General features: G+C 47.5%; 1 protein-coding gene across 1 annotated transcript in view; it reads left to right on the forward strand.

The window, feature by feature from the left end:
- TMTC1 (transmembrane O-mannosyltransferase targeting cadherins 1) overlaps positions 1-26,175 on the forward strand; it is a 364,529-nt gene that overhangs the window by 167,672 nt on the left and 170,682 nt on the right. The window contains exons 7-8 of the mRNA XM_033953227.1: positions 1,989-2,092; positions 16,801-16,990. Of these exons, the coding sequence (XP_033809118.1) occupies positions 1,989-2,092; positions 16,801-16,990 (294 nt within the window). The remainder of the gene's footprint in view (positions 1-1,988; positions 2,093-16,800; positions 16,991-26,175) is intronic.

Raw genomic sequence — 26,175 nt, forward strand, 5'->3', positions numbered from 1 at the left:
CATCAGGTGTATACCTGACTGGGCCTCCGCGTGTGCGGATCGCCGGACTCGATGGACCATGGGTCTGATCCGGAGATGGCATTTCTTATGTTCTTATGACTCAAGATTATTCTTGAGGATTTTTCCTTTTTGGGACTAGTTTTGTTTTTTCTTGCTGAAAGTGTGGTTCAGTGCTGGGTGAAGCCGCTAGAACCTTTATTGTGGACTTCTATGGACTTACCTAATATAAGAACTGCTGTTCTTCCATTGAACTGTTTTGGGAGGATAGAAACCTTTTTCCTTGGAAGCAAAAGGAAGATAGTGCTAGTGCTTCCTTGTATGATTTTGGTTTTCTATTTTTTTGTTTTTTGGTGACAATTAAATCTTTGACTTTTTGATTTGAATTGGCTTTCGCTGGTGTTTATTATAGCGAAAGCAAGGTATTGGACATCAGTAAGATCTCCCACATTGGGAGCCACGCCAGGGTCGTGCTGCCGCCTGTTGGTGGTCTTCCACAAGCTTCCAGAGACCCCGGCAGGTGACACTATGTAAAACCTGGGAACTTGATGTAGGACACCCAATATCAGACAGGCAATGGACGACTCTTTGGTCTATAGTCATCAAAAGAGTTTCCTCTGCAAACTCGACCCAATCAATGTTTTTCTTACATCATAGAATGAACTAGATGCCCCAAAAGCTACATATTGCTGGTCTCCTTCCATCAAATAGATGTTGGAATTGTAAATCTCTCCCTGGCACATTGCTTCATTTGTTGTATGAATGTCCTCTACTTCAATCCTTCTGGTCGGACATATGGTCTCATCTCAGTCGGATTTTTAACATCCAAGCTGCTCTTTCTCCTTCAATTATTTTACTAAAATCCGAGGTTCCTATGCTTAACTTACCTCAAACTAAACACACTTTATTTGATAATCTTATTATAGCATTAAGACTTATTCTCTCTAATTGGAAGTCATTTGAATCTATTTCAATCCATTTTTGGTTTCAGTCAGTGCTTCTTCAACATAAACGTGAAATGTTGATTTCCACTTATACACCCATGTCTTCCAAGGCTTGTCTAAAATGGTCTGCCTTTATAGACTATCTTAACCTTCTTTGATTCTCTCTTCTAGCTTTCTCTCCTTCTCCTTTTTTTCCTTGACCTCTGAGGGATTTTCTTTCTTCTTTTTTTCCTTCATGTAGCCTCTCCTCCCCTCCCTTTTTACTCTTTTCTCTCCCTCTTTACTTTTCTTTCCCTCACCCCCTTGTCTTCTCTTCCTACCACTTTTACCTTCCCTTTCTGTGTAACATAATTGGACATGCTTGACCATTGTACTGTATTATATTATCTATTATCATTAATCCCTGATTTCTTTTTTATTGCCTTTATATGATTGTTCTTATGACCCTTGTACACCTTTTTCCTTTTTGTATTTCATTAAAACTCAATAAAATTTCAAGTAAAAAAAAAAAAAAGTAAAATCCTACTTGTAACTGCATATTGTTTAATATTGTAACCCACCTTGAGTGTAGTGCAGTGGAAAGAACCCAACAACCTATTTTGATACAGTAAGAGTAGAATTCTACCGATACCATCCCTTTAATGGACAGAAGTAAAATCTTTCCAGGATCGTTTCAAAGGATAATTTGTTGAAAAAAATAATTTTGAACATAGCAGTTTAATGTACCAAAAGACAAAAGCTGCATTTATACTTTGACATAAAGGTTTCAAATTGCTCCAAGGCCCTTTTTAAGTTTGTTCATTCAAAAAGAGAGAACCTCTGAAATGTGAAAATCTACTTCAGTAAATTCTTTTCCTAACATATAAGGTCTGCATTAGTTCCTTGTAAAAATATTTTATATTAGAATTATTGCATAACAAACAGCATATTATTTTATGGAGCATTTGTTATGTAGCAAATATCCCAAATGTTAGCAATTCACAAATAAAGCAAAATTATTGTTTTAACAGTGCATGTATTTGAAAAGATGCTTTCCTTTTTCTGAAGGTGATTCTGATTTTATATTTGCGTCTTCAAATAATGGGAGGATCGATGCCTTTGTTTTCAGAACAGGATAATCCAGCCTCATTTTCACCTTATATTCTGACAAGGTACAGTGCAATTCAAATACAACAAATCTATTAACCAACAAGCAAAGTATAATTTTTCTTTAACTGTGTATTAATAGATATTTTTGTGTTCTTGGGGTATTGTCAACTATTAGTGTCAACTATTTAGATGTTGGCACCCGCATTTAAATTACAGGCGTATTGAATATATGTATTACATATAGAGGGAAACTTTAAAAAGGATGTCCAACTCAGAATATGGACGTCCACATCTGCTTGTCAAATATGGATGTCCATTTCTCATATTTTAAAACAGGATATGCTGACATATAACCTGTTCTAAAATACATGAGACAATAAGGCCCGGATTCTGTAAACTGCGTCCCGATTATAGGCAGCTGTAGGCGTCCTACAGCTGTCTAACCAGCCATTTGGGCTGCACGTTTTTTAAAAAAATGTTCCCCTAGGCGGCTGTACGAATCTCCCTAGGCCAGCAGGAGATGCGTACAGTGTAGGCCAGCAAAATGCGTACAGTGTAGACCAGCAAAATGCATACAATGTAGGCAAGCAAAATGCTGGCCTACATTGTAAGTAGACATGGCTGCTACACTTATCGCGGCAAGGGATCTCCCTGCTGCGATAAGTATAGCAGCCGCAGCTGTAGCCGCCAGTCCTCTCACCCCCCCCCCCCGGACGAATGCGGCAGGAGGCATGCCCAGTCCCTCCTCCATGGAACACCCCCCCCTCCCCACCAATGTTCCCTCTAATTTTTCATAGGCTGTGTGCGCAAAAAAATTCATCTGTGCGCATTTTAAAGAAAAACTAAATTTGTGTGCGCTATAAAAATGATTGCCAGAGGGCCCGGAGTTCAGTTATGGTCATTTATGGGCAGGTCTTTGAGTTTAGTCTGAATTAACGAAACCACAATGTAATTTTAGTTACACTTTATGTTAGTTACACTTTATGTAACATAAAGTCTCATTTCAATATACATAAATTATGTTTCATTGAAATGTTTCATTGAGCGCTACCTATAAATAAGGTATCATTGTACTTTATACTTAAAATTTAGAAAATAACAGCAATTTAGTTTTCAAAGTTTTTCCCTGTGATCTTTCAGATTTATCCAGTCCGAATAAATTCTGTCAAGATCTGTTGAGCCTCCATCTTGAAGGTGACTCTTAACACGCATCAGCATTTCCAAATGCTCTAAATGTAAACGATTCCTTTGTTTAGTCTTCAAATTGTTCATTAGACTAAAACCACGCTCACAATCTGAACTAGATGCTAAGAATGTGGCACCAATGTCCATCAATTTTGCTAAATCTGCAAATTGATCATTCTGAAATGCAAATTTTGTCATATCTGGAAAGCTGTTTATCAGATTGCTTTTGATTTTTTCTGCAACAAGGAATTTAAAGTCATTGTATTGCTGAATAATAACACTTTCCTCCGGAAGAAATTGTTTACACTTTAAACAAAGAGATCTGATATGTCCATTTCCGAAGTCAAAGTCGCATTGTGATATTGCTGTACAGTCAAAAGCAGACCATTCCTCAACTTCATTTTCAAGAAATCTTTCACCCAGAAGCAAACATAGGATGTTGATGAAGGTTAATAAGGAATTACTATCCACTGAAACTTTTTCTCCTTTTGTCAAGAAGACTGTTGACTTTATCACTCCACTTAATCTTGTTGCCTAAGTATTGCATTTGAAGTTTGTTCAATTTACCCTGTGCAAGATGATAAGCTTCCAATGGTGTCAAACCACGTTTTTGAAATGCCATGGTTAAGGAAGCCAGTTCTGATAAGACATCATTCAAAACTTCAAGTGTAATATGAAATTGTTCACTGTTCAGCTTCTTATAGCAGTACTTTGCAATAGGATCATTATCTTTGTCTTCTTCAAAATATTTTAACAGGGGATCATAATTTCGAATAATTGCTTTAAGTGCAAAGTGTCTAGATAACCAGCACACTTCATTCAGAGGTCTGAAAGCAATTGATTCACATTCAGATGCATCTGCTATTTCTTGAAATTTGCATCGTTTAGTAGAAGACCGACATAACACCGTGTACACAGTTCTCAATACAGTTTCTACTTCTTTCATCAATTTTACTTCTTTCCATAAATCAGAAAGTCCCAAATCTTCCCAATGTGTAACACAATGTTGCTGCACTAAATGTGGAATGTCTTTTCTCAGCTGTGCTGCAACACCATCTATTTTGCCCAACATAACAGAGGCACCATCAGAGGTGAACATAACCATTTTATTCAGGTCAAGTTCATGTTTCCTATATAATTCCCTAATTGCTGTTACTATTGATGTAGCATCACATGCTTCCAACTGTAGCATCCCACCAAATGATGTCCTATACTCATTTGAATTGACTGGCCAATACTTAAAGTAGAGTATTAAGTACTTGTTGACAAAAATGTCTGTGCTTTCATCAACAGTTAACGTATGATATGTTGCTAATTTAATGTCTGACATACGATCATCTTGCACGATGCCATTGATAATTCCAAGAAATTCAAACGCATAGTTTTTGCTTCTCCAGCTATCAGGTATACTAACATACTTCACCATGTGCTCATTGATATCTTGAACAGAGAGCAATGAGATATTCATCTTAATGGCCAGCACAACACTGTCGACAAGAACCTTAATTTCATCAGGACTGGAACGCTTTCGTTCATTACTAATTTGCCTGTTTTCTTTTTTGGTTGGGCTTACAAGCAACATGTTAACCAGTCCCCCTCTTAAATTCAGATTTTTACTTCTGAGTTTCCTAATACTGTCAATATGAGATTTGCTTGATAGATGGCATTTCAGAAAGTCCAGTTTCCAAACATCATCCCATATTTTTCCAGTAGCTTTGGCATCTTGACAATAACAACACACAACTTCGTCATAGGTAAATATTTCACACAGTCGAACACGCATTGTATTTCGAGATTTCGGTGTCTCCGTTTCAGCAATTTCTTCAAGCCATTCAGACCTAAAAGCTGTTGCAGCTCTCTTGCATTTTACACTTTTCACCATTCGCGGTTTAGACATTTTAAGAGTTATATCTGGTTGCAATTTAATAAACAAATACAGTTATACAACCGCAGTACCACGCTGCACACTACGATTCCATGACATAAACAATATGGCGGAACTTCAGGAAGTCAAAGAATCGGAAGTGTTTCATATCCTATGGGCCATAGGGTGTCAAGTTCAACTGCCAAAGATAACAGAATCACGTGAATGACTTAAAATTTATATTATAGCGCTTCAATAAATGTGATAAATGGGAAATCGGAACAGCTGGTCTTCTGCAACATTTCATTTTAGCAGTCAAAATCATTTTAGGCAAAAATTTATTTTTTTGTGCGCGCTAATTTAATTTGTGTGCGCGGGTTCGGCAAGTTGTGTGCGCGTGCACAAGCACACAGCTTAGAGGGAACAGTGCCCCCCACCCATCCCCGAAGATTGCTGGCAGGAGGGAGTCCAATCCCTCCTGCCAGATCCCCCTGAACACCCCCTACCCCTCCCCGAAGATCGCTGGCAGGAGGGTGCCCAATCCCTTCTGCTGGACCCCCCAAATGAAACTCCCCCCCCTCCCCAGAACCCCCAATACCCCCCCCCCCGACTAACCTTGAATGTTGGCCAGCTGGCTGGGTCTTCCGTTGAAATGAGGCAGGCCTGCCCCTTCCGGTCCATCCCAGAGAGCCTAAGGCCTGATTGGCCCAGGCCTCAAGCTCCTCTGGGATGGACCGGAAAGGGCAGGCCCGCCTCATTTCGATGGAGGTGTTCCTGCTGGCCAGATGATGGGAAGGCCCGTCCGTCCAATATTCAAGGTTAGCCAGGGTTTGGGGTAATTAGGGGTTTCGTTGGTGGGGTCTGGGGAGGGGGTCTTTGTTGGGAGGGTCCAGCAGGAGGGATTGGGCACCCTCCTGCCAGTGATTAGACACCCTCCAGCGGGCGATCTTCGGGGAGGGGCGGGGGAGTTTGGGGGGTTCTGGAAGGAAGGATTGAACACCCTCCTGCTGGTGATCTTCGGGGAGGGGTGGGGGTGTTTTGGGCTTTCATTCAGGGAGATGGGGGGACTGGCAGCCACAGCTGCGGCCGCTATACTTATTTCGTCAGGGAGATCCCTTGCCGCGATAAATGTAGCGACCACATCTACAATAACCCGGTTCTTTAACCGACATCTGTAACATGGACGTCAGTTACAGAATCGGGTTTATTTTTGGCAGCCTTAGGCCCGAATCTGTATAAAATGCCCATCGGTTTCTGAGATCGGGTGTCCTATACAGAATCTGGGCTCATTCGTCTGAGTGCTGGCTACATGCAGCAAGAACATCCATTTTACAAACTGAAATACCCAAATTGTGAATAAGGCAGAAAAAGGAACATGAATGTCTTTTTGTGGCAGCATAGGAATGTTAGAAACATAGAAAGATGACGGCAGAAAAGGGCTATAGCCCATCAAGTCTGCCCACCCTACTGACCCACCCCTTAGTCTATGCCCTAATAACCCAATTCCTTAACTTAACCTTCGTAGGGATCCGACATAGGCATCCCATTTGTTCTTAAAGTCTGATACGCTGCTTGCCTCGATCACCTGCACTGGAAGCTTATTCCAATGATCCACCACTCTCTCCGTGAAAAAATACTTTCTGGAGTCGCTATGAAATTTCCCACCCTTGAGTTTGAGCGGATGTCCTCTTGTGGCCGAGGGTCCTTTGAGAAAGAAAATATCATCTTCTACCTCGACACGTCCTGTGATGTACTTAAATGTCTCAATCATGTCTCCCCACGTTCTTCGAGAGTGTAGAGCTGTAATTTGTTCAGCCTCTCTTCCTACGAGAGACCCTTGAGGCCTGTAGTCGTCCTGGTGGCCATCCGCTGAACCGATTCAATTATGCGCACATCTTTACGGTAATGTGGCCTCCAGAATTGTACACAGTATTTCAGATAAGGTCTCACCATGGCCCTGTACAATGGCATTATGGCTTCCGGCTGATGAAACTTCTATTAATACAACCCATCATCCGCCTTGCCTTGGATGAAGCCTTCTCCACTTGATTGGCAGTTTTCATGTCTGCACTGATGATTACTCCTAAATCTCGTTCTGCTGAAGTCCTAGTTAAAATTTCTCCATTCAAGGAGTACGTCCTGCATGGATTACCGCTTCCGAGGTGCATGACCTTGCACTTCTTAGCATTGAAGCCTAGTTGCCAGGTTGAAGACCAACTTTCAAAAGTAAGCAGGTCCTGCTCCATATTATTTTTTAAATTGCAATCACCTACTATGTTACATAGTTTGGCGTCATTAGCGAATAATGTTATTTTACCTCAAAGCCCCTGAATGTGTTGAAAAGGAGTGGACCCTGGACTGAGCCCTGTGGCACTCTGCTGGTCACCTCTGATGTTTTAGAGGGGGTACCGTTGACCATCACTCTCTGAAGTCTGCCACTTAGCCAATCCTTGACCCATGCTGTTATTATCTCTCCTAATCCCATCGATTTCATCTTGCTTAGCAACCTGCGGTGTGGGACGCTGTCAAAAGCTTTACTGAAGTCCAGGTACACGACGTCCAAAGACTCTCCCAAGTCCAGCTTTCTTGTTACCCAATCAAAGAAGCTTATGAGATTGGATTGGCAGGACCTACCCTTAGTGAAACCATGTTGACTGGGATCCCGAAGATTCCCCTCATTCAAGACCATGTCCAATTTGCGTTTAATTAGTGTTTCCATGAGTTTACACACTATTGATGTGAGACTCACCGGTCTGTAATTCGCAGCCTCTGCCCTGCAGCCCTTTTTGTGCAGAGGAACAACGTTAGCTGTTTTCCAGTCCAGGGGAACTTTCCCCATGCTCAAGGAGAGATTGTAGAGCACGGCCAACGGTTCTGCCAGGACATTACTCAACTCTCTGAGCACTCTTGGGTGTAGATTGTCAGGTCCCATGGCTTTGTTCACCTTGAGTCTTGTCAGTTCGCTGTAAACTTCACCAGGAGTGAACTCAAAATTCTGAAAAGGGTCTTCCGCGTTTTGCTTCGCCTTCAATTGTGGACCATGTCCCGGTGCCTCGCAGATGAAGACCGAGCAGAAGTATTCATTCAGTAGTTCGGCTTTATCGGAATCTGCTTCCACGTAACTTCCGTCCGGTCTTTTAAGGCGTACTATCCCTCCTGTGTTCCTTTTCCTATCACTAATATACCCGAAGAAGGATTTGTCCCCTTTCTTAATGTTTTTTGCCAGAGTTTCTTCCATTCTAAATTTGGTCTCCCTAACTGCCGTTTTGACCGCTGTAGACCTGGTCCTATATTCTACGTTAGCTACTCTTTCCCCCGAGCGCTTGTAGGAAAGAAATGCTTTTTTCTTCTCCTTAACGAGTAGCGAGATTTCCGTGGTGAACCATTGAGGTTTATTGTTTCTTTGTCGTTTATTTACTGCCTTAATGAAGCGGCTAGTTGCTTCGTGTATGGTTGATTTCAGGGTTGACCACATAGCTTCCACATCACCGGTCTCTGCTTGGTCCTGCAGCGTCCAGTGGACAAAATCTCCCATGCATGCGAAGTCAGTTCCCCGGAAATTGAGTACCTTTGTTTTTGTTCTTGTGCTTGATTTAGGAAAGCCTTTCCTAAGGTTGAACCATACTATATTATGGTCGCTGGAGGCTAGCGCATCTCCTACCGAGACCTCTGAGACACTTTCCCCATTGGTGAGTACCAGGTCGAGGATCGCCTGGGCCCTAGTGGGCTCCGTTACCATCTGTTTGAGACGTGCTCCCCTTATGGAGGTTAATAGCCTCCTTCTGGCGCTGGTTGTCGCTGAAAATGTGTTCCCATCTGCATCAGGCATATTGAAGTCCCCTAGCAGTACAGCGTTGCCCCGTAGAGTGATATTCTCTATGTCTTCAATTAGTTCTGCGTCCATGGTTTCCAGTTGTCTTGGGGGTCTATATACCACACCTAGATACAGGCATTTTTCACTGCCTCTTGCCAGGTTTACCCAGAGGGACTCCCCGGTGTACTTGACCTCTGTGATCCTGGTGGTTTTGATGTCCTCTTTGATGTATAGTGCTACCCCTCCGCCTAACCTGTCCTCTCTGTCCTGACGAATTAAATTGTAACCCGGTATAGCCATATCCCACCCATGTGAGTCCGTGAACCAAGTTTCGGATATCGCCACCACGTCTAGGTTGGCATTTCTTATTTCAGTCTCCAATTCCAGAATTTTATTGCCTAAACTGTTTGCATTAACATACATGGCCCTCCATACCTTATGTTTGCTACGTCCCTGTGAGGCATTTCCTTCCTGAGTTGGTGTGACCCCTAGAGAACTGTTTGCAATGTGGGTACTTACCTTGGACATAGAAGCGGTGTTTTGACTCACCTCACCAGGATAGTTCCTTACTGCACCAGTAAGTGAGTGGGTACTCTCCCCCGACTTACCTAGTTTAAAGCTCTGCGAAGCAGGCGGGCTAGTCAGTGTCTGAAGACCTTCTTACCCCTACTGGTCCCTGAAGTCCTTGGAGCGCTTCTCCGTGGTTGAGGAATCCGAAGTTCATATCCCGGCACCATCCCTGTAGCCACTCATTGACCCTCAGGATACGTTCATCTCTGGCTCTTCTCTTGCCTCTAACTGGGAGGATCAATGAGAAGACCACCTGCCTCCTGTCTGCTTCAGCCTCTCACCCAGTGCTCCAAAATCTCTGGTGATGATCTCCGGGGTGTTCCTGGCAGTGTCGTTTGTTCCTATGTGGACAAGAAGCATAGGAAAGTGGTCATGGGGTGTGAGTAGTCTACCCAGACTGGCGGTGACATCTCGTATTCTGGCTCCAGGCAGACAGCAGACCTCCCTCGATTGCATGTCCGGCCTGCAAATGGGTCCCTCTGTGCCTCTCAGCATGGAGTCCCCGATGACTATTACTCTGCACTTCTTCGGGGGGAGTAGGTCGGATGTCCCTGGAGATGAAGCTGTGTGTTGGGCCTGCTCCTGTTCCTGCTCCTGTTCCTCATCAGCAGTTCCTTCCTGAAGAATCTGGAATCTGTTGCTCAGGGTGAGTTGAGGGGTTGATGTAGAGCTGTCCTGTTGGTATATTTTAAAATGTATATCTTTTATTTTAAAGGAAGTGAAGGCCTGAATATTGCAAAAACCTTTAAAGCACTCCAACCATATAATAATTTCAAAACAACTAATGCTATTCAAAATGAACCTATAATGATGTAATTCTTTTAAATATTTGTTCACTCTTTTTTTGTATATGTGTGGTAGGACCATCATTTAAAGGGCAGTGAGTCATACTCAATATATGAAGCAATTTCACTTAGAGCCTCTTTTACAAAGCCACGCTAGTGATTCCCGGTGCAACAAATGCAACAAAGCCCATCAATTTCTATGAATTTTGCACCATTTGCCATTCTGGGACTTGTTACCTTGGCTTTGTAAAAGGGGCCCTTAGTGCTGAAATCAGCACACTAATTTGACTTCTTTAATCCTACTATAATCGTAAGTCTTTTATCATTTATTCTCCAACATTATTTTATGCAAAAATCTTGTAAAAATATTTATCCCTAGACAAGCAGGCAGCATATTCTCACATGTGGGAGCCCGGTACGGACCAGTGGTAAAAGAATAAGGTCACTTTAAGCTTTTAACAAAGCTTCGAGACTGCCCAATGCGCAGGTGCCTTCCTGCCCAATGCTGGCTTACGAGGTCGTCAGTTTTTCGCTTTCTGTTAAGTGAAGAAGATGTATCTCAACTTCGTTCCCTCGAGTTTGCCTTCCCACTTCTTTTTTCAATCAATTTCAATTATTTTCGTACTTCTTCTTTATTCTATTTTATTTTTAAAAATTAAATTAATATTTTTCGGTGTCAAGGGGCCCTCAGACAATTTTCAAACCTTTGTCCCTGTTGGCTGGCCCTGACTCTGGGGCTAGACAAACACATAAAGGAGAAAAAAAATAAATAACACACTATCACAATGTTTTCTTCCTCTCTTTTAGAAATATTAGGCCTGGAGTCGAATTTCCAGCCATTTTTCTGTAGTGTGATACCTGCGGACATCGACATCAAAGAGTGTCAGTGGCATATTAGCATTGAGTCTATTTGATGTATACCTCTTGTCGATCAATGCAGGCTGTCATTTCTGAAGCGCATCGCCTATTAAGGCAACCACACTTCGACACCTGCTGCACCTTCTGTACCAGCTAGCAACATACAACACGTCGCTATCAATGCTCTTCTAGTAGACATTGACACTCCCCATCAGACTCTTGAAAGAATACTTATTGACGCTCTCAATTAGAGAATGACACGGTGAAAAAATTGGTCCCCGTCACCGCCCCGTCCCCGTCTCACCATCCCCGTCACCGCCCCGTCCCCGTCTCACCATCCCCGTCACCGCCCCGTCCCCGTCTCACCATCCTCTTCACCGCCCCGTCACCGCCACTGCCACCCCATTCACCGCCCCGTCACCGCCACTGCAATCCCATTCACTTTTCTTTATTTACGTATAAAGGAAACATTCTTTAAAACTTTAAAACTTAGTTAAATATTAGTTAATAACTATACAAAAACAAAACACGCAGAGAAAAAATTAATTAATATAAATTCTCAAAACTGACACATTTTGATCACTAAATTTAAAATAGTTATTTTTCATACAGTTTTTCAATCACTAATCTTCCACCACCCCTGGGGCTAGCAATGCAAAAACAAACACGACATGTACTTTAAATGCTTACAATGTTAGCCTATATGGTAAGTAGACGCGGCCGCTGTACCTAATCGCGGCAAAGATCTCCCTGCCGTGATTAGCATAGTGACCGCGGCTACGGCTGCAAGTCTCCCCTCCCCCCAGCGATCACGGCAGGAGGGCACCCAACCCCTCCTGTAGACCCCCCCAACGGCCCTCCCGACAATCGCAGCAGAAGGGTACCCAACCCCTCCTGCCGGTCCTCCCAATGGCCTCCCCTAAGATCGCCGGCAGGAGGGTACCCAACCCCTCCTGCTGGACCCCCCCCCCCCCAACGAACCCTCCCACCCCGGAACCCCCTTAGTCTTACTTTCCAAGTTGGACCGGACGGCTCCTCACACGTATGGCCAGCAGGCTTGCCTCCGTCCAAATGAGGCGGGCCCGCCCCTACCCTGCCCAACCCACAGGATCCTAGGGCCTGATTGGTCTAGGCACCTAAAGCCACTCCCGCTATAGGAGGGGCCTTAGGTGCTTGGGCCAATCAGGCCCTAGGATCCTGTGGGTTAGGCAGGGGAGGGGAGGGGCGGGCCCGCCTCATTTGGACGGAGGCAGGCCTGCTGGCCAGACGAGCGAGGAGCTGTCCGGTCCAACTTGGAAAGTAAGACTAAGGGTGGTGTTTCGGGATGGCGGGGTTTGTTGGGGGAGGGACCGGCAGGAGGGGTTGGGCACCCTCCTATTGGCGATATAGGGGGCCGTTGGGGGTGCCGGCAGGAGGGGTTGGGCACCCTCCTACCAGTGAGGGCGATCGTCGGGGGGGGGGGGCGGGTTCTATTGGCAGGAAGGGTTGATATGACAAATGAGGAGCACGGTGAAAACACAGGTAAATTGCGGTTCCTAGAGGGGGGGACATTGGCCTGCGGGGACAAATCTATTCACCGTTTTTGCGGTCGGTGAAGGGATTTGTCCCCGCGTCTGCGGCGATTTGCTAATGAGGTCACCATAACCCGCAGCCAAACCGCAGCCACGCAGCGGTTCGCTGCAGGGATCGCTCCCCGTGTCATTCTCTACTCTCAATCCCGAAACATCTGGGATTCTACTCATGCTTTTTGACCTGTCTTCATGCATATTTCTGAAAGCGCTGAATGTGAATCTATATTATCTGCTCCAGGATCCTATTGACATCCCATCGTATCCCCCTCCTCCTCCATTTTTCCTTAAATATGTCAGATGCCTCAGGAAAGCTCTATAATGGTCAGATACAGAGCCCTCAGACACGGATCCTTGATCCCTTCGATTGCAATAGACTTCTTCAGTTCCATCTGTACTCTCCTTCAGGATGTGCTCCTTAAGAATTGGGAGACTCTTCTTTCTCTTACTGCTGCTCCCAGCATATTGTTTGTATCAACTCTCAATTGAGTTCCCTGATTTCCAGCTCTACCGTACTAAGCTTTTTGGGCTGCATCATCATTACTCCATGAACTCTAGTTTGAAACTGAAACTTTTACTCATGGTTTTCTGCTGTGCATACTTGCATTTACAGCACCATTGATACTATTTCAGGGATCCACCATGGGTGTAGAGCCTGTAAGATGGTATTCCTTTTTTTGTGAACTATAACCATGAAGTAAACAGGACATTGGACCCTATTAAGCATGGCACGACTCATCTGTTTATCCCAGGACAAGCAGGCAGCATATTCTCAACATATGGATGACGTCACCGACGGAGCCCCCTAGCGGATGTTTTCGCAAGCAGACTTGTTTGAAGACCTTCAAGCTTGCGATTGGACTGAGCGCCCCTCCCGCCCGACCTAGGGCATGCGTGGCCTCAGTTCTATGTTTTCCGCGGAGCCAGAAGCACTGCTCCCTTGCTTTGCGCGATCTCGTTGTCCCTCTTGCACCGCGGCTTATTTGGTTACTTTCGGTTAAGTCGCTGTGCCCGCGTCTTTATTTATTTTTTTCCGTTCGTATATTTTTGACCGGGTTCATCGGTCTTGTTCTGGCCGCCTGGCCTCACGGGGCCGTGGCTGTCCTTTTTCTTATGTCCCGGCCTCGTTCCGGGTTTAAAAACTGTACTAAGTGCAACCGGGTTATCTCCATCACCGACCCTCATCGCTGGTGTGTGGAGTGCCTGGGTGCTGAGCACTGCGCTGAGTCGTGCCCACGTTATGCGACTTTGCAACCGCGGGCTTTTCGTCGGAGGGTGGTCAGATTCTCCAACTCTTTGGCCCCATGGATCCTGCGGGACAGGCCTCGAGTTCGGCCTCGATGCCCTTGTTGGGTGCCTCGGCCTCGAAGGCTCCGGCCTCGGCTCCTCCTGCTACTCCAGTCTTGGATAAGTCTCTTGCCTCCTCAGGTGTGCCGGCAAAGAAGCCTGCCTCAGAGTCTCATGTAAGTGCCGCCTCAACGGCGTCTTCGATACATCATTCTAAGCGTGCCTCCTCACGTAGGGAATACTCTTCCTCGAGGTCACCCCCGAAGGAGCGCACTGCTGCACCTACGATCCAACAGCCTTTGGTCTCGATGTCTATGTTCGAGGGCATGCTTAAGGCTATACTTACCATGCAGCTTTCATCGGTGGTGAGCCAACTGGTCCCGACCTCGACGCCTCTGACCTCGGTCTCGACCCAGCCTTGGTCTGACCAGCCTGGGTGTCCTTCTCTCGTGTCTCGGGGCCGTGCCCACAAGACTCGTCGGGTTTCCTCGAGTGATTCTTCATCCCCCGAGTCCCCGAAGGTCCAGAACGGGGCCCCGCTTTTCGCCCGCTACTATGTCGAGGCTTGTCCCTCCTAAAAAGCTCCGGTCTTCTCCGCCGCTTCGGGGCAGGTCTCCGACCGCAAAGCCTTCCAGGCACACCATTGTCCTCGAGTTGGACTCCAGTGTGCGTTCCCCATTGAGGCAGATGCCAACCTCTAAAGGGTCATCTTCAAAACTGATGGAGGAATTTTCCTTTGCCCTGTCTTCTCCGAGGCTCCGCCAGCTGATTCCTCGGACTCTGGGGTCCTCCCAGGTCCACCATGTACGGGGTCTTTCCTCGACACCCCCCAGACACTTTAGTCGAGCTTCTTCCATCTCCCATTCGCGGGATTCCGAGGTCCCAGCTCACTATTCGAGGGAAATTTCTCCCTCTTTCTTGGCTGCCCCCAGATCTCGCTCGGAGTCTCCTCTGGGGGATGAGTCTTCTTCTCGAAACTCCTCCTTTACTTGTTTCATCTCTGACATGGGTAGGGCCTTGAACCTGGACCTCCAGTCTGAGTCCCGTTATACCCAGGAATTCCTGGCAGAAATGGGTGTTGATCATCAGCCCCATGAGGCACTGCACTTGCCATTGCACCAGGTTCTCCGACAAACATTTCTCCGGAACCTGGAGACCCCCTTTGTGGTCACGGCCATTCCGTCCAAGTTGGAGTCCTGCTACCGGGCAATCCCGGTGAAGGAGTTTGAGAGTTCTCAGCTTTCTCACCAGTCCTTGGTGGTTGAGTCTTGAAGAAGTCCAACCCCTCGATGGTGTACGCTGCCGTTCCTCCAGGCAGGGAGGGCCTTACGATGGACAAATTTGGTCGCTGTCTTTATCAAAACTCAATGATGGCGAACCTTGTCCTCAACTATAACTTTATCTTCACATCCTATCTCCGGTTCTGTGTGGACGCCCTCCGCTTGTTCCAGGAGGATGTGGTGGATTCTCGGCGTCAGGAGTTTTGTCTCCTCGAGGAGACCCTCTCCCAGCTCCGCCTCTATAGGTTTCAGGCGGCCTATGACGCCTTTGAGTTGTCCTCAAGGGTCACGGCATTTGCGATCTCCATGCGTCGCCTCGCTTGGCTCAGGATTCAAAACGAATGCTAGGAAGTTCTTCTTTACTCAACGTGTGGTGGACACCTGGAATGCGCTTCCAGAGGGCAGAGTACAGTACTGAGGTTCAAAAAAGGATTGGACAGTTTCCTGCTGGAAAAGGGGATAGAGGAGTATAGATAGAGGATTACTGTACAGGTCCTGGACCTGTTGGGCCGCCGCATGAGCGGACTGCTGGGCATAATGGACCTCAGGTCTGACCCAGCAGAGGTATTGCTTATGTTCTTATGTTCCAAGTGTGAGAATATGCTGCCTGCTTGTCCTGGGATAAAGCACAGTTACTTACCATAACAGGTGTTATCCAGGGACAGCAGGCAGATATTCTCATAACCCTCCCACTTCCCCTGGTTGGCTTCTTAGCTGGCTTATCTTAACTGAAGGGACCGCGCTCCTACGTCGGGCAGGAAGGCACTTGCACATGCGCAGTGCAGGCTGATTGCGAACTTTCTAAACTTAAGGTTGCGATTCACTTTTCAAGTGTCCGTACCGGGGCTCCGTCGGTGACATCACCCATGTGTGAGAATATCTGCCTGCTGTCCCTGGATAACACCTGCTACGGTAAGTAACTGTGCTATATGTTCCAATTGCATAAAGGGGTTGTTCCTGAGCAGCTTTGATGTTTCTGTTGATGTTTTCAGACCACTTTATTTAAGCAGAACAGTTGTTACTTGGAAAAGTTTCAATTGTTGTCCCTACTTCACATACCATCGGAGCTCTTGGGTATTAACTATAGGTGGCAGTAGAGCTCTCTGAAGTAGAGGAGGGACACAGTAAAAAAAAAAAAAAATCAAGTAGATGCCTTCTGCAGATGTATCGCAGCCATAGAGAGATAACCCACCTATTTACTGGAAAAGATATTATCAATGTAAGGACATAATCCTTTTTATACTTGTTATTTGTCTTGGGTCCCACTTTGTGCAGTGAGATCTGTTTCTAATACCCATGAAGAGCCAACGCAATTCTCTAAACGGTGCCTGTGACATGGATACCGGTTTAGAGAATCGGGGTGGTTAGGCGGAGACTGACAGATGCTATTCTGTACGGGATGCCCGTGTGTGATTATTAAAAGCTGCATAGGCGGCTGCTAAGACCGGGCATCCTAAACAGAAACAGGCCCAAACTGCATTAGTGCATGCTAACATGGTATACAAAAATTTATGAGTGACATATTTATTTATGAGAATTGTCTGCCTGTTTATTTATAGGTTTCTAACTTACTCTTACCTCCTGGCTTTCAATGCATGGCTTCTACTGGCTCCTATTACCCAGTGTTATGACTGGCAGGTTGGAAGTATACCTCTTGTTGACTCATTCTGGGATACACGAAATTTAGCCTCACTTCTACTGTTCTTGGTTAAGATGCTGCTCTGCCTACATTGTCTGATGGCATCCAAGGTATTTTTTTTTTTTTTTAATAACCTCGCTATAAGCTCTAAAAGAAAATGAGTATCTGAAATTATGACATTTTATTAAAATTGTACTTTGTAAAATGTGATAGGTCAGCAGTCAATGTATTAAGAATGTGATCCTCTGCTCTCTTTTACTGTTGACATGTTTGTATATGTATACAAGGGATGGTAAAAACAGCAGTAAAAACAGAAAGGTTGAAGGATTTATACTTTTGGTGTCATTTCTAAAGAATGTATGTACATACATTTTTAGCAATGCTATGAATTTTACATGGACAAAAATATTTAAACTTATTGCTTCAGTTTGTAGACAATATGCCACACTAGAAATGGGCTTAGCATGCCCTGATGTGGGTGTTTCCTACCTGCAAAGCCCATTTCTAGTGTGGCCCTAAAATAGCCTTTTTTCTAATTTTTGAATTTCTGGTTATGCACTAATGTTATCATTAGCATGTGACTGCTATGCGGTTTTCGTTCCGGAAGATTGCTACCAGACTTGCTTCCCTCTGTGTTATCTTGAAGAGCTGCTGTACTGAGACAGAACTAGTTCCACCTCATGGTTGACATCACTCAGGAGCGCAGAGTGAAAACTCCCGGACCCGCACTGGAGGGGGTTAAATCGAGCTGGACTAGCCCTCCTTCGCCTACTACCATCTATGGCTTTCTTTAGCATCCCTCCAGACTGGCACAGAAACGGATGGGTTTACACTATTCTGCCAGCAGGTGGAGACTGAGACACTAACTTTTGGCTACAGTACAATTGGGCTGTGCAGTCCCTATTTTTTTTACAATCAGTCTTTTCTCAGTCTTCAGCAGGTGGAGTGGTAAGACCTTGCAGTCTGTGCTGATTTTTGTTTTGGGTCTGTTGGATCTGGTTGGGGAATTTTTTGGACCCTTTTGCTGTCCGGATAGAGCTTGAAGTACCCTCTTGGGGGTCCTACCGACCTTAGGGGTGCCACATTCGAAAGGGTCCCCAGGTTTTCTGTGTTTAGAGGAGCTTTAACTGTACACCTTGCCACCAATACCGGCACTGGCTACAGTTTGGCGTGCCATGTGGGGCCTGCTCTAACTTGATACATACAGTTGGCGAGCTGTGAGAAATTTTTTAAAAAAAAGAAAGAAAGACCCAAGAAATGGAGCATAAAGTAGTCCTGAGGCCTCTGTTTTTGTATAGTGTTGTTGTGCGTGGTTTTTTGGTGCATTCAGTATGAGTAGTTCAAAAATTTAGCCTCACTTCTACTGTTCTTGATTAAGATGCACAAGTGCGTTTTATGTGGGCGCCGAGCAGTGGATGTGGCTGGCAGGTGCAGGAAATGTTTGGCCGCCTTGAGGGGAATCTGACTTCGGGTGTCGATGTGTCTGGCTCCCCTGGGGTTTCCTCGGCTGCCAGTGGTCTGGCAGATTTGAGCTTTAGGATCGCTGGGGAGGTTAGGGATTCCCTTGTCTTTGCAATTTTGGGAGAGCATTATCAGTTTTGTGTGCTTCCCTTTGGTATAACTATGGCACCGCACACCTTCACCAAGATTGTTTGTGGTGGCAACTGCCTTGAGCAAGGAGGGCATTCTGGTGCACCCCTATCTGGACGATTGGTTGATTCTTGTGAAGTCGCTGCAGGAAAGTTCCCGGGTCACGGCTTGGGTTGTGGAGTTTCCCCAGTTCCCAGGCTAGGTGGTCAACCTGTCCAAAAGCCGGTTGACTTTGTCTCAGCGCTTGGAGTATTTCAGCATTCTTTTTGACTCCAGCTTGGGGAGAGTTTTTCCTTCTGGAGGCCAGGATGTGCAAATTGCAGGTGCAGATTCGCTCTTTGATGGATTGCCGCTGTCTACTGGCACAAGACTTTCTGCAGGTCTTGGGGTCTATGGCGGCCTCCTTGGAAGTGGTCTGGTGGGCTTGGGCTCACTTGTGTCCTCTTTAGTATGCGCTGCTTCAGCAGTGGTTGCCACAGATGAAAGATCTGAACTCGCTGGTCCCGCTTCGGGGATTAGTTTGGCGCAGCCTTTGCTGGTGGCTCCTGTCTTCCAATTGGATTCAGGGAATGAATCTCAATCAGCACCAGTGTACAGTGCTTCTCACAGATGCCAGTCTACTCTGTTGGGGAGATAAATGTCTTGGTCGCTCGGCTCAGGGCTGCTGGTCACCAGTGGAGGCGTCCTGGTTGATCAGTGTTCTGGAGACCAGAGCCATTTGGCTAGCATTGGTGGAGTTCCAATCCTTGATGGAGGGCAAATCAGTTCGAATTCTCTCAGACAGTGCCACAACGGTGGCCTATGTCAATCATCAGGGGGGCACCAGGAGTCCTCTGGTGGCGCTGGAGACCTCTCTGTTCATGGAATGGGTGGAGGCTCATCTTCAGAACATATCAGCTTCCCACATTGCCGATGTGGACAATGTCCAGGCAGCTTTTCTCAGTCATCATGCACTGGATCCCAGCAAGTGGTGTCACGGGCTGGAAGCCTTTGAGTTGATTGTTCAGTCCTGGGGTTGGATGATCATGGATCTCATGGCCATGAGTGTCAACACCACACCTCAGGGATTGCAAGGCCAAGGGGCTGGATGCTTTAATGCAGGCTTGGCCAACGTATGCTATATGTCTTTTATTCTGTGGCCTCTGGTGGACAGAGTTTTTCAGATTGCCCGGCACACAGGCTGCGTGATCTTGTGGCTCTGGACTGGCCCAGGTGCCCATGGTACGTGGATCTTATTCATCTGCTAGTGGCAGATCCTCTCCCACTGCCCCTCTCACCCATTCTTCTGTCTGAGTCCCATTCCACTGTTCATTCAGGGTCCATTTTGTCTTACGGCTTGGCTCTTGAAGGGGCTCTTCTAGGGAAGAAAGGATATTTGGATAAGGTGCACTCCACTCTCTTAGGGTTTCAGAGAATTTCCACCTCTCAGGCTTATGTCCGTATTTGTCGTCTTGTTGAAGAGTGGTGTTCCGCGCATGGCATGGTTCCTCTTCGAGCTGTTTTGCCTCAAATTAGAGAATGACACGGGGACAAATTTTTCCCTGTTCCCATGGGAACTCATTTTCACATTCTGTCCCCGCAAGTTGTTTTCCTGCCCTTGCTCCATTCCTGCAAGCTCTGTCCTCATCTGCACAAGCCTCAAACACTTTAAAATCATAAGTGTTTGAGGGTTGTATGGATAATGCAGAACTTACAGGAATGGGGCAGGGACAGGATGGGGAATTGAGTTCCTGCAGGGACAGAGAAAAATTTGTCCCGTGTCATTCTCTGCCTCACACCCTGGAATGTCTGCAGGATGGCCTGGAGTGAGGCCTGGCCTGGTCTTCCCTTTAGTTGCAGATTACCACTTTGTCTTCCTTTCATGGTCTCTTGGCGTGGTAAACATTTGGCTCCTTCTCCGGCTGGGATTCAGTTCTTAAGAGCTGTGAAATTGCTCCAGCCGCCAGTTGGCCTTCGGTTCCTGCCTGGGATCTCCATCTAGTTCTCTCCAGGCTTGTGCATACTCCGTTTGAGCCTCTCGATGCCTGTATGTTGAAGGACCTTACTCTTAAGGTGGTATTCTTGGTGGCCATTACATCCACGACACGCGTTTTCAGCACTGAAGGTTTTTTCATGTAGACCTCCCTTCCTGGAGTTCTTTAAGGAGCAAGTCTTGCTGCAACCAGTTCTCTCCTTTCTTCTGAAGGTGGTTTCACTGTTTTTTCATATCAACCAGTCTGTGGTTCTCCGGTCTTCAGTAGTCGGGAGGGTTCATTGTGCAAGTTGCACAAGTTGGATGTCCTTAGGGTCCTTTGCTCTTATGTTCAGTAGACCTAGGAGTTCCATAAGTCAGATTGTCTTTTTGTCCTCTTAGCGGGTCCTCATAAGGGGGAAGGTGCTTCCAAGGCTACCATTGCATGCTGAATCAAGGAGGCTATTGTTTTGGCGTACCTTCTCCAAAAGAAGCCTGTTCCAGAATTTTTCAATGCTCATTCCACTTGAGGGCAAGCAGCTTCATGGGCTAAATCTTCTCTTGTATCTCCAGTGGATATCTGTAAAGCTGTAGTTTGTTTTTTATCCCAGGACAAGCAGGCAGCATATTCTTAACGTATGGGTGACGTCACCGACGGAGCCCCGGTACGGACCTTTTTAACTAGAAAGTTCTAGTTGGCCGCACCGCGCATGCGCGAGTGCCTTCCCGCCCGACGGAGGAGTGCGTGGTCCCCAGTTTCTTCATTTCCGCGGAGCGAAGAAGACGCATGTGCTTTCAACGGCTGTTGAAAACTCTCTTTTTGCCTTCCCGCTCGCGCTTTTTTTGATCCTTGTTCTAATTTTTTCTTTTCGAATTCATTTTTCTGCTTTTACAAAAAAAAAAAACCTCGTGTTTTTTCTTTGTTTTTTCAACCGGCCCCGGCGGGGCCTGTTGTAATCATACAAGCCTCCGGGTTTGATTTTGCGGAGGCCGTGTTTCCCTTCATGCCCCCCCAACCGGGCTTCAAGAAGTGCCAGCGGTGTGCACGCCCGATCTCTCTAACTGACCCACACAATTGGTGCCTGCAGTGTTTGGGTCCAGAGCATCGGGCTGACTCCTGCACCCGCTGTGCTACTCTCAAGAACACTTAAAAACCGGCAAATCCAGCAGAATATCCTCTTCGGCACCAGTTCTGCCATGGATCCGGCCCCGACGTCGACGGCACCGCCTAAATCGGCACCGACCACATCGACACCGCCTGACCCTTCTTCGGGGTCGATAGCGCCAGGTAAGCCGGCTAAGAAGCCTTCCACTTCCCTTGAGCGCCCTCCAGCCACAGCGGAGACACCGGTCCTTCCGGCGTCACGCCGATCCCGTAAACGCTCCGCTCCGATCTCGGTGAGTGCCTCGTCATCGGCCTCCTCATCGCCGGAGCGTCGAGCAGCACCTGTGGTACCGAAGAAAACTAAAACGGTACCGGTGCCCCCATTGGAGGACCGCATCTCGGCCATCCTCCAGGACAAATTACAGGAGCAGCTACAGCAGCAACTCCAACACCTCCTTCTGACCCTGCTGGCACCGCTCCTTCCAGTGCCAGACCGGCCCGAGCCTCGCACCATCCCACCGGTGTCCACCCCCTCGGTACCGATGAAGACTTCCATGCCGGTCTTATCTGCCCAGCCTGAGCTTCAGACTTGCACTGCGGAGGACCCCTCCAGGGCCCGGGATCGACTCCGGTCTTCCCGGGACCGTGATCGGCACCATTCCTCCCGGGACAGGGATCGACACCGGTCTTCATCTCCCGGTACCGTATCCATGCGCTCTGGCAAGTCCCTTTCTAAAACCCGCCATACTGAGCCTGCCATCAGGGACCCGGACTTATGGGAGCAATCCCCACTCGGTACCGAGGAGGATGCCTCTTCTACAGATGAGGAACCCTCCATGGCCGATACCACTTCCAAGCCTGAGCAATCCTCCTTTACGAAATTCCTTCGGGAGATGTCAGCAGCTCTGTCAATCCCACTAGAGTCCGACTCTAAAAAGTCCCAGGCTTTTTTAGATGCCTTGGACTTCGACCAACCTCCCAAGGAATTTCTTAAACTGCCCGTACATGATATCCTACGGGAAACATTTTATAAAAATTTGGAAAACCCCCTTACTGTTCCGGGTGCCCCCAGAAAACTGGACAGTTTATACCGAGTCATCCCTATTCCGGGATTTGATAAACCTCAATTGCCTCATGAGAGCCTCCTCGTAGAGTCCACATTAAAAAAATCCCAGGGCTCCAGTGTTTATGCCTCCACCCCTCCTGGCAGAGAGGGTAAGACAATGGACAAATTTGGAAAGCGCCTGTATCAAAATGCCATGCTGGCTAACAGGGCAAACAACTATACCTTCCACTTCTCCTTTTATATGAAGCACCTGGTCCAGCAACTTTCCGCCCTGCAAAAATACGTTCCTGAGCGTAAGGTCCCGCTTTTCCAACAACAGATTTCCAGCCTCCTTCAGCTCAGAAAATTCATGGTGCGCTCGATTTATGATTCCTTCGAACTCACTTCCCGAGCCTCCGCACTGGCTGTGGCCATGCGACGCCTGGCCTGGCTGAGGGTGTCTGATCTTGACATAAACCACCAAGGCCGCCTCGCCAACACGCCCTGCCTTGGTGATGAACTTTTTGGTGAGTCTCTAGATTCCACAACACAAAAACTTTCGGCTCATGAGACCAGATGGGACACGCTGATTAAGCCTAAAAAGAAGACTCCACCTGCACGACCTTACAAGCCTCAGTCCTCTTATCAACGCAGGTTCTCTGCCAGACCGCTTAATCCTCCTCAGCAGCAATCTCGCCGTCCTCGCCAGCAACAGCACGCTCAGGCACGCCCTCAATCTCACCAGCCGACCAAGCCTCTGCCTCAATCTAAACCTCCTCAGCCCTTTTGACTCCTTTCTCCAGGGCATAGCCAGTCTCCAACCCTCGGCGCCTCTTCCTCAACCAATCGGAGGCCGCCTCACCATTTTTCTCCATCGCTGGGAGGTCATCACATCAGACCAATGGGTACTCAACATCATCCGCCACGGATACTCACTTCATTTCCAGACTCTTCCATCCGACAATCCTCCCGTAGAGTCTGCTTCTCACTCCTCCCAAACTCCACTCCTCCTACAGGAGGTACAATCCCTCCTCCTTCTCAATGCCATCGAAGAAGTTCCCCCAGACCAACGGGGTCAGGGATTCTACTCCCGCTACTTCCTGGTACCCAAGAAAACAGGAGACCTTCGTCCCATCCTCGATCTCAGGGACCTCAACAAGTGTTTGGTCAGGGAAAAGTTCAGAATGCTCTCCCTTGCCACACTTTACCCTCTTCTCTCTCAACACGACTGGCTATGTTCCCTAGACCTCAAGGAGGCCTACACACACATTCCAATCCATCAGACTTCACGTCGCTACCTCCGATTCCAGATACAGCATCACCACTATCAGTACAAAGTGCTGCCCTTTGGTCTCGCATCATCGCCCAGGGTGTTCACCAAGTGCCTTGTTGTGGTAGCAGCCTTTCTCAGGTCTCACAACCTACAGGTGTTCCCCTACTTGGACGATTGGCTGATGAAAGCAACTACATCTCCACTTGTGCTACAAGCCACTCATCAAACCATCTCTTTCCTCCATCTCTTGGGGTTCGAGATCAATTACCCCAAGTCGCATCTGCTTCCCACGCAGCGCCTTCAGTTCATCGGAGCAGTTCTCGACACCAATCTAATGAGGCGTTCCTTCCCTCCGACCGCCAACGGACCCTGCTCCACCTCTGTCGGCAGGTGCTCCTTCATCAATTCATACCTGCTCGACAGATGATGGTCCTCCTGGGCCACATGGCATCGACGGTCCACGTTCTTCCCCTGGCACGACTCCACCTCAGAACTCCCCAGTGGACTCTAGCCAACCAATGGTCACAAACCACAGATCCTCTTTCACATCCCATCTCTGTGACATCGTCTCTTCAGCTCTCTCTTCAATGGTGGTTGAACTCCTCCAATCTTTCCAGGGGTCTCCTTTTTCATCCACCCCCTCACTCCATGATCATTACCACGGATGCCTCCCCTTATGCGTGGGGAGCTCACCTGGGAGATCTTCGCACCCAGGGACTCTGGACCCCTCAGGAGCGTCGACATCACATCAATTTTTTGGAACTCCGAGCCATGTTCAATGCGCTCAAGGCCTTCCAGCACCTTCTCTACCCTCAGGTTCTTCTCCTGTGCACAGACAATCAAGTCGCCATGTACTACATAAACAAGCAAGGCGGCACCGGATCTCGCCTCCTTTGTCAGGAGGCTCTCCGCATCTGGACCTGGGCCACGGCCCGCAATCTCTTCCTCAAAGCTGTCTATATCCAGGGCGAACAGAACTCCCTGGCCGACAATCTCAGCCGCATTCTTCAACCTCACGAGTGGACTCTGGACCCGTCAACATTCCACTCCATCTTTGCTCGCTGGGGCACTCCGCAAGTGGACCTCTTTGCAGCGCCTCACAACCATCAGCTGCCCCAGTTCTGTTCCAGACTCTTCTCTCCTCATCGTCTGACCCCAGATGCATTCCTGCTCGACTGGACGGATCGGTTCCTCTATGCCTTTCCTCCACTACCTCTGATGTTGCGGACGTTAGCCAAACTCCGCAGGGACAGGGCCACCATGATTCTCATCGCTCCTCGGTGGCCTCGTCAACACTGGTTCTCCCTCCTGCTTCAGCTCAGCTCCAGGGAGCCCATTCCTCTTCCTGTGTTTCCTACTCTACTTACGCAGCAACGTCAGTCTCTACTGCATCCCAATCTGTCTTCGCTCCACCTGACAGCTTGGTTTCTCTCGGGCTGACCTCTCCAGAGAATCTGTCTCAGCCTGTCCGTCGCATTTTGGATGCATCCAGGAAACCGGCCACCCTCCAATGTTACCATCAGAAGTGGACCCGGTTCTCCTCTTGGTGTCTACTGCATCATCACGATCCCACCTCATTAGCGGTGGAACCTGTATTGGACTATTTGCTCTCTCTGTCAGATGCTGGCCTCAAGTCTACCTCAATCAGAGTCCACCTCAGTGCCATCACTATGTTTCATGAGCCTATCCTCGGAAAACCTCTCACGGCTCATCCACTGGTTTCCCGGTTCATGAGAGGCCTCTTCAATGTCAAACCACCTCTGCAGCCTCCTCCGGTGGTCTGGGACCTGAATGTGGTTTTATCAGCCCTCATGAAACCTCCATTTGAGCCCCTTGCAACAACTTCACTCAAATTCCTCACATGGAAGGTGCTTTTCCTCATTGCCATCACCTCTGCCAGGAGGGTTAGTGAGCTGCATGCACTGGTTGCAGACCCACCTTTCACTGTTTTTCACCATGACAAGGTGGTTCTGCGTACCCATCCTAAATTCCTTCCCAAGGTGGTCTCGGCTTTTCACCTCAACCAGTCCATTGTGTTGCCCGTCTTTTTCCCTAAACCCCATTCTCACCCTGGGGAACAGGCGTTGCACACGCTGGACTGTAAGCGTGCCCTGGCTTACTACCTTGACCGTACCAGGGCTCACCGCTCGTCTCCTCAGCTCTTTCTGACCTTCGATCCTAACCGTCTTGGTCGTCCCGTCTCTAAACGGACGCTTTCCAATTGGCTTGCTGCCTGCATTGCGTTCTGTTATGCTCGGGCTGGTCTCTCACTGGAAGGTGCTGTCACGGCTCACAGGGTCAGAGCTATGGCTGCTTCTGTGGCTTTCCTCC

This window comes from Geotrypetes seraphini, chromosome 7 (assembly GCF_902459505.1).
Source record: "Geotrypetes seraphini chromosome 7, aGeoSer1.1, whole genome shotgun sequence".
Taxonomy (NCBI): Eukaryota; Metazoa; Chordata; class Amphibia; order Gymnophiona; family Dermophiidae; genus Geotrypetes; species Geotrypetes seraphini.